Source organism: Budorcas taxicolor, chromosome 3 (genome assembly GCF_023091745.1).
Source record: "Budorcas taxicolor isolate Tak-1 chromosome 3, Takin1.1, whole genome shotgun sequence".
Lineage (NCBI taxonomy): Eukaryota > Metazoa > Chordata > Mammalia > Artiodactyla > Bovidae > Budorcas > Budorcas taxicolor.
In genome coordinates, this window is record NC_068912.1 from 43077120 (window position 1) to 43086044 (window position 8925).

At 47.8% G+C, this 8925-nt stretch overlaps 1 protein-coding gene across 1 annotated transcript; it reads right to left on the reverse strand.

Moving 5' to 3' along the window:
- Window positions 1-4631: 4631 nt before the first annotated feature.
- On the reverse strand, window positions 4632-5783 carry GPR88 (G protein-coupled receptor 88). The gene has a single exon (XM_052638167.1). It carries the CDS (start codon window positions 5781-5783, stop codon window positions 4632-4634), a length of 1152 nt encoding a protein of 383 aa, XP_052494127.1.
- Between the last annotated feature and the right edge of the window lie 3142 nt (window positions 5784-8925).

Below are 8925 nucleotides of genomic sequence, written 5' to 3' on the forward strand. Positions count from 1 at the left end.
ACAGGGAGGCCCGGACAGGGAGGTCACAAAGAGTTGGACACAACTGAGTGACTGAACAATAACAACAACAGCAAAAGATGACAGTATTTGCTCTAAAAAATGAAAAAATAAAAAATAAACCAAAAATAACCCTTCCTATCTAGTTTTGGAGATATCACAGACATAAAGGCAGAGGTAATACAAGGGGCTATGTGGTAAGATCAGAGAGGTAAGGGAGGTCTGTAGGGGCAGAGATTATGACTAGAGGAGCTCTGATGAGAGGGAGAAACAAAGGGAACCTTCCAGGAAGGAAGGATGAGTGTTGGGTAAGTGATGAGACACGAGGGGACACTAACAAGGTCCTTGAATGAACAAGTTATGGACACAAAACATGGGCCATGTTTAGAAGGCAGTGTAGAGAACAAGTAGGCTATAGTGACAGGTACAAGTAGGAGGGGGGGTGGGAATTAGAGAATGGTCGCATCCTGGAATCACCGATGCAATGTACATGAACTTGGGTAAACTTCAGGAGACAGTGAGGGACAGAGAGGCCTGACGTGCTGCAGTCCATGGGGTCGAAAAGAGTCGGATGCAACTGGGCGACTGAAGAACAGCATGTCATGGAGGGGACTCCACACTTGATTCAAAACTCTGATCGTATCGACAGCACAGTGGTTGTGTGCTGGCATGCGCTCATGCTCTCTCACACTCTGGATTCAGACAAAACTTTGAATCCCAGCTCCTCCTTTTAAGTTATCACATAACCTTAGGTACCTTAATTGTTGTTCTTTCTTTACTTTTTCTCTTTCTTCCCTCCTTCTTCCTTGGCTTCACTTTTCTTTAAACTTTTCATTATGAAAACTTTCAAAGATACACAAGATAAAGAGAACTGTGCAAAACATCCCAGTTACCCATCACGCCCTTTCAATAGCCATCAACATCTGACCTCCCTGGTTTCATTGGTATCCTTCCCACTCCCTCCCCACCGTCCTCCTTACTGACAGCAATAGGCTTGATGTGATTAAGTACCTGGAGAAACTGTGTATACTGCACCTGTTTAAGGTGGGAGGAGCTAGGAAAGGATACCCGAGGAGGACGCATATGAAAGCAGCATTGCCCTTAGGTTAGAGATACTGAGGGTCCCAAATCTGGGTCCCGTGCTTTAAAGAACCTGCTCCCACCCTCCTCTGGCTAATTCCTTTACCACATAGAAAGGGGAGCCAAGGAAATGTGCCCTCCCCCAGGCACAGCCTGTGCCTTGCCCTGGTACCCAGACCCCCAGAATTCCCTTTCTAAATGGCTTGAGGTCACTTCTGCTCTACCCCCTGGATGTGTGTCATAGATCCTGGAGTTGGGCAAGATGGCTGGTTGAGAGGCGGAGGTGTGCCAAGATAGGACCTGGGCTGAGTCCACACAGGGGGTCGCCTCACTCGGCACACTGATTAGGAGAGGAGAGGCAGAAAGAAAGGGTCCCCCCAGCCTTGTTTCTGCAACCCAAGAGCTCCTACCCAGAGATCCATTCTTACCCCAACACCCCAGAAACATTAAGATCAGGCTTTTGAAAGTGAGGGACATCTACGACTTTTCTCAGCATTCTTGAATTTAAGTTTATGCCACTGATGCCTTTTGTCAAGTCAGCTGCCTGGACTGCCATTGAGCCAGATGAGCAGTGTCTGAGTCCCTGGGAGAATGGAATAAAGGCCACACGGGAAACAATGAAGCTGGCCAATTCAGCTGTCATCAGAAGAACAGATTTGCATTGAACCAGGAGGCCAGAGCAGACCCGTGTTTCTTTGGTGAGCAGATCTTTTCAAGGGTTTTCTCTATCAGAGAGTTAAAGCCCTATAGTTTTAAAAAATAATAATAATACAGAGAAAAACCCCCATGGATGCCTCTGTACAAAACAGAATTATTGTTTAAGCACATATTTCATTTCGGAAGCAGGAAAGCAGAACTTAGCCATTAAAGTGCAAGGATGGGTGGGTGGGAAGTGTGCTATATGTCTTAATAGGCACATACCTAAAGAAAAAAGTAGAAAAAGTGAAGCAGGCAGCCCACAACAGCAATTAGGACTTTTCATTCCGAGTGGATAATATGTAGTTTCATTTAAACAGGAACACAATCTTCATTAACTTAATTTGTAAAAGCAGTAACTCCAACTCCCAGCTCTTGCTGGGAGTAAGGCATTTTTAGACACATCACTTCTACTTCTAAATTAAGAGTGAATCAGTCCTGTGGAGTTAATTACCAGTAAATACAACCTGAAGTGGGTCTCCCACGTGGCACTGAGCCAGCAAAGGTGGTTCTGTGTTAGCCAGAAACACTGCAAGATATTGGATACTTGAAAAGGTAAGTTTATGTGCTTGGCAACTGTTTGCAGGAATAGCAGGTTTGTAGCATCTACCGCGAGAAACAAGGATAAAGGCCTAATTAAAAGAAAACCTTTTGATAAGGAACTTAGACAAGTGTCCCCCCAGCCCTCTCCCCACAAAAAAGTAAAATTCAGTTCTCAGTTATTGCAGCCTTTCCCCCAAATCAGTTACACTTACAGAAAGGAAATAATAGCTATTTCTTTTCAATGCTGGCATATGTATCCTATTTAGTTATAAAAGATAGAAATAAATTTAGAAACTAAATGTAGAATCAAATAAAGCCAGAACAAAGAAGTTGCTTTTATCACCAGTGCTTTGGGATACAGTGTCATCTGTTACAGTGTTCTCAAAGAGATATTCAAGAAGACCAGAGACAGACGAAAAAAACAGGCAGAGGAATAGTTGTCTGAACTTTAATTGAGTCTTTAAATCAAGAAAAATGGGAGCAGATGAAACCTTAGTAAGAGAGAAATGGTGCATGCACAAAGGGATTAGATTAATAAAATGACTGCTGACTACTGGTGATGAACCCATCTGTTTCGTTTTTCTGCAAACATGTCAAAGTTTCCTGCCACTCCCATAATTATTCAAATGTACAAGTGTTCCCACTCTCCTGGCTTACAAACGTCCAGGAGGCCAACAGTTTGGTTCCTGAATTACACAGTCGAGGCTGTTCAGCCCCAGATTGGATGTAGTGAGCAGCAGTCAGAATTGCTGGTAACTGATTATTTTACTACTTTTCTCTGATTTTAATTTTATAGTGATTTTACACAGCTTTGCATTTCAAATATTGAACATCCCTAAATAAATTTACTAAAAGAGATGAAAACAGCAAGCCTCAAATTATACATTTTAGAACAGATTCCCACTTGAACTGTTCCTTTTTATAACTGAGTTCATTATACCTTCTTTAACATATACGATATCAATCTTAAGTGTCATGGTAATACATATGAACTACATTTTAAAAATTGTTATTTTCTAGTGTGTGGCTTGTCTAAACCCTTAAAAAGCACAGGTGGCTTTGCAGAGTGGTTCATTTGCAAGATAAAGTCCCACCTGAGAGTTTTCTCATAAATTGGATCAAGACAAGAATTCTTGGTAGCCAGAGGTGTCTCTATGTCTCTTTTCATATAACTGATGGCTGCTTCTTCTGGTGTCTGGAAGAAGTACCATGTCCTTGTCCAATGGGTATTGCTTTAGTATACCACATGCTCAGTAAGTTCTAGCATCTAGGAGCATGCAATAGAGGTTAATATTAGCTATGCAATCATGGTGTTAGTCGTGTTTAATTAAATCATGTGCATTGAGATATTTTAAATGTTAAAGAGAAAACAGAAGGACTTATTCTCCTTAGCAACCATTATAGTACAGAAAGTTCACAGCCGCAATCACACGCACAAGGCAGGTAAACTGATGAGAAAATGAGGGTAACAACAAACGTGCATGCCACAGGAAACCCGACACCGGTACCTGAAATAGACAGCGCCCTTATTTTTTTTTTCAACATTCCATAGCTAGCTCAGACCGTCAATCAACACAATGGAAACCTGTCACTTTAACACTTAATGTCCATTTTCAGTCTTAGAAGTGCAAAGGGGAATGTAAAATAATAAATCTGAGGGTTTCCCTCCTCACTGGCTAAGATTCTGTCTCATCCGGGAATGATGTTACTTTATAAAAACCCTTTTAAGAGCAAAGGGCCTGGGGTCTTAACGGCAACTTACTGGTGTATATCTGTGACTTCATTCTTCAGGTCAATACAGAAAGGCTAAATTGTTACAGAAGCATCATTAAAGATAGGTTACTTTCTAAAATGCTTTATAAATATTATTTCCTTCTTCAATATTATTCCCTTTGGCTTATGCACACTCGAGGCGCTTTATATACATCTTAAGACGATGAAGGTGGGAATGGTAATCAAGGTAACAAAGCTGTTTTTCCAAAACTGTGAAAATAAATTGACCGGTTCTTTCGGAAAGTCATTGCGCAAGATCCTGAAGTTTCCGGTGTTCTGACTTTAGGATTTCCCTAAAACACGGAAACAAAGGGTAAAAATCAGGGGGCCGTCGAAAATGACTTCGCGGCCCACATGTACACTGAAACCTCGGTTCAGGTATTCCACTGGGGTCGAAGGCGAAATCTTCGCACCGGTTTATTATTGAGCTTCGCCCGCCGGAGTCTTCGTTCAGGCTGGGGATACTTTCCAAGGGCAGGAGGCGGCGGTGACCAAGGCCATTGGAAGGCGGGCATCTCCGCTTCCCGAGCGCCCTGCCCGGGTCACCAGTGCTGGCCGGCGGCGCGAGTGCCCAGCTGAGCTTGGGACACCGCGGGCACGGCCGTGGCGGCGGCAGCAGCGGCCGCCGCGTCGCCGACGCCGGGCAGGACTGAGCGCACCGAGCGGCGGAACTCTTCGTTCCTCCACGTGTACAGCAGCGGGTTGAGCGCGGACAGGGCACAGCACAGGAGCCAGCTGGCCGCCTGCACGCCCCAGGGCACGGGCAGCGAGAAGCCGCTGGCCAGGCTCACCCACACCAGCGGCTGCGTGGCCAGCAGGAAGACGCAGCAGAGCAGCAGCACCGACAGGCCGCTGAGACGCCGCTGCGCCCGCCGCGGGTGCAACGCCGCGGGCAGGGGCTGAGCCTGCGCCGGGAGCTGAGCACCACCCGGGCCCGGCGCGTGCGGGGCGCCCGGGAAGGCGGCGGCGGCGGCGGCGCAGCCGGGCAGCTGGTGCAGCAGGTGGAAGTTGAGGACGCTGACCCGCTTGACGCTGACGCGCACGCGGCGCACGATGCCCAGGTAGCAGTGCAGCAGCAGCGCCGTCTGCGCCAGCAGCGCCCCGGCGGCCAGCAGGGCCGGGTAGTGGACGCGCGGGGGCGCGGCGCCCGGACGCGGCGCCCAGGGCGGGAGCAGCAGCACGAGGCCCAGGGCTAGCGCCCAGGACAACGCCAGCATGCCCGCCGTGTGGCGCCGCTGGTACAGCGCCTGGTAGGTGGCGGGCGCCCGCGTGATGAGCAGGTAGCGGTTCAGGGCCACCAGGCAGTGGGACAAGAGGGACACGGTGAGCCCGAGGCCCAGCAGCCCGCCCCGCAGCAGGCGGTAGCTGCCCCCGGCGCCGTCCCAATCCCCGGGGGGCTCCGCGGAGCCCGCCGGCAGGAGCCCGAGCACCGCCTCCTGCGGCATCCAGAGGGCGCAGACGCTGAGGTCGGCGGCGCAGCCGTTCACGATGAAGGCGTTGCTGGTCGTCTGAAGCTTTCGGAAGGACGACACGAGATAGATGACCATGCCGTTGGCCAGCGTGCCCCCGATGGCCAGGCCCGAGTACAGGAGGGACACGGGGATGCGTCGGCCCGCCCACGACTCCTCTTCCTCGCAGAGCAGCAGCAGGGATCCCCCGGTGGTGGAGGAGGTGGACGTGGAAGAGTTGGTCATTCTGGCCAACCCTTCACACCTCGCTGGCTAGCGTCCGTTTCTCGCAGCGCGGCCCATCCTGATGCCCTCCTGCAGGGAGGGCAGAGACCTTCCTTCAGACCTCTGCCACTGACACAAAAGGCTGTGGCAGAATAATGGGCTGGGGAAGGGGGTAGAGGGAGCTCGAGGAGAACGGGGGTGGCAAATGACAAGTGCCTGCCTCGAAAATGTCTCCAGTGCCAGAGAAAGGCCTCTTTGCACTCAGCAGGCACCAGGGAAGCCTTGGGACAGAACAATACAATCCCTGTCCCTCAATCGCCCCTTCGCCCGCTAAATACACACACAGATACACACGTGGGAATGGCAGATGGAGCCCCTAGTTTCCATGAGAAAGCAGAGATATGCCACCTGGGGAAAATGCCAGAGGAAAAGGGGTTGGGGGTATCTTACTTTCTGGCTGGTCCTTAGCTGACGGGTAGCAGAGGGAGGGAGGCCAAGGAATACCTCCTCAGCAGCAGCATCTGTGGTCCTGCAATCAACAGGAGAAACTCAGCTGGGATCAGCACCAGGAGCAAGTGCCTCCTTCCCTGTGCAGCATCCACACATGGCCCTAGGCAGAAGCCAGCAGCTGCAGGGAGACTCCTCAGCTGGCAGCAAGGCTGGAGAAAGTAAAGTGGCAGGCGGCAAGCCAGGGCGGGTGGGCAGGTAGGCAGGCAGGAGCAGCAGCAGTAAGGGTGCTTGGCTGCAAAAGCAGAAGCTGAGCTCAAGAGGAGAGCACCCCCGTGCTCAGAAGCTAGAGTGGTGGCTGATGCGGTGAACCCACTCGAAGCTCTCTCCTGCTCAGTTATACATCACCCAGGGAAAAGGCAGCCTTTCCATGCTGGTATGAATTATTCAATAGCTTCTAACTTGTGAAAGGGAAGAAAAATATCTTGCTCAGAAAGTCCTGTAATTAACAAGTTTCTGTCTTTTCTGTCTCTCAATCGCCCTATTTTTCACCTTGCTTCATTTTTCTTTCCTTCCCCCACCCCTTCCATCAATGCTAGAATAAAATGTAATATACCCGCAATGTATTTCATCTTTGTCTGATGCATCCTGGGGATGAGATTTTTCTGAGAGATAAATATACTCCTAAGACCCAGGGCTGATCTTTCCATCCCACATTTTCAGAGAGAATTGCTTTATGTCCTAATTGAAATTCACTTTTTCTTTGGTAAGGTGGGATATGGGTTGTAATATACAGAAAATCTTCAAGTCTTAATTGCAATCAAAATTTCAGTTTTTTTTTTCTCATCGCCAAACTCCTTTCTAGAGTGTGGCTTCTCTTTCAGTAATGAAATAGAGGGTAAAAACGAATGATCAGAAGGTTACATACCAGTGGGTTTCTGGGGGTAAGCAAGGGGCTTGAATGATCCACACTATAAAGAACAGAGTGATCTGTTTTTACCGCAGAATTTTTGATCCTATGGCCTTAGACAGAGATTTGCAGTCTGATGTTGGAATCTTCCACAAGTGAAATTTTTCATAAAAGTCATCACCCTCCAGAAATCATTTTTCACTGGGAAAGTCATTTATTTGAAAATTTAACTCAGAAACATGACATAATAGAAAAAAATGCTAGGTGGGTTTTCAGGACACTTGGGTTCTAAGCTGGGCATCTACCAAATGGCCTTGCAATGGATTGTTTTCATCTTGTCAAATAAGGAATTTCACTCGGTGACTTCCAAGGCCCTTTCTGTTCAAACTTTCTCTGAATGCCCATGCATAAATTTGACATATCTCCACCCTCCTGTGACACTTGAAATATACCTGCTCTGTCTAACATGTAACGTAGTCTCAGGTCCCGTGGCAGGAGTTTTTTCCAGTCTGTTCCTCAGGGTGCCTGTTCAGGATGAAGCACAAAATACCCCTCCTTTGCTTTCCTGTCTGTCCTTCAAAAACTGTTAATGACTACTAACTCATTAATAGTTAATAGTCTATTAACTATAGTCTATTGACTATTAACCCCATTAATATGGGGGTAGGATTAAGCAGGACCTAATGAATTTAGTCCATTTAGGTGATATCTAAATGGAATTAGTTGAGTTGGGGGGTTTTTTGCCAGTGTCTTTTATCTGCTGTTATTTAAGGCTTTCAGTACAGCAAGGCCAATAAGCTTGCAAGAGAGCCTCTAATCATTCATAGTTAAAACTTGCTGAAATAAAAATTTTCTCTCACGTCAGGGGGATTCAGAGTCCAGGTTCTTGGTCCCAGCTGTTGCTGTCTTGCATAGGAGTGAGTGAAATCTCTCCTGGGGGACTCAGGTGTATTGCAATCACATACACTTCTGCCAAGACCCTGCCTATTTAGCCCTGGCCTGGCAGGGGCCAAGTTTTTGTTTGGGGCGGGGTGGGGGGGGGGGGTTGTTTTTGTTTTAAGCTACTGAACTTACATGATATACGGTGGGAGTTTTTTTCTATCTTATTTCCAGCATCAGAACAGTATTCAGTTAGAATTAATATACTTGTTATTGAATCAACAAATGGATGAGTGTTTGTTGTTTTTTAGTCACTAAGTCACGTCTGATGTTTTTGTGACCCCATGGACTGTAGCCCACCAGGCTCCTTTGTTCATGGGAGTTCCCAGGCTAGAATACTGGAATGGGTTGCCATTTCCTTCTCCAGGAGATCTTCGCAACCCAGAGATCGAACCCTCATCTCCTGCATTGGCAGGTAGATTCTTAACCACTGAGCCACCAGGGAAGCCCATAAATGAATATATAAATGATTTCATTTGTTTTCCTCCATGGCGAAACAGTCAATAGTTTACATGAGAATCTCTTTCCTCCTACCCCTGCAGCAACTTGCTCCGTGAACTACCCTGTCTGATGAATCTCCAGTCTACCCTCCTCCGCTTGCTTTCCATTGGCCTTACAAAAATGTCTATTTCATTACAAGTAGGTCTTCCCTGGTAGCTCAGTTGGTGAAGAATCTGCCTGAAGTGCAGGAGACCCAGCTTCCATCCCTGGGCCGGGAAGATCCCCCAGAGAAGGAAATGGCAAGCCACTCCAGTATTCTTCCCTAGAAAATCCCATGGACAGAGGAGCCTGGTGGGCTACAGTCCATAAGGTTGCAAGACTCAGACACGACTTCGCAACTAAGCCAGCAGTTTCCTTGCACTTCAC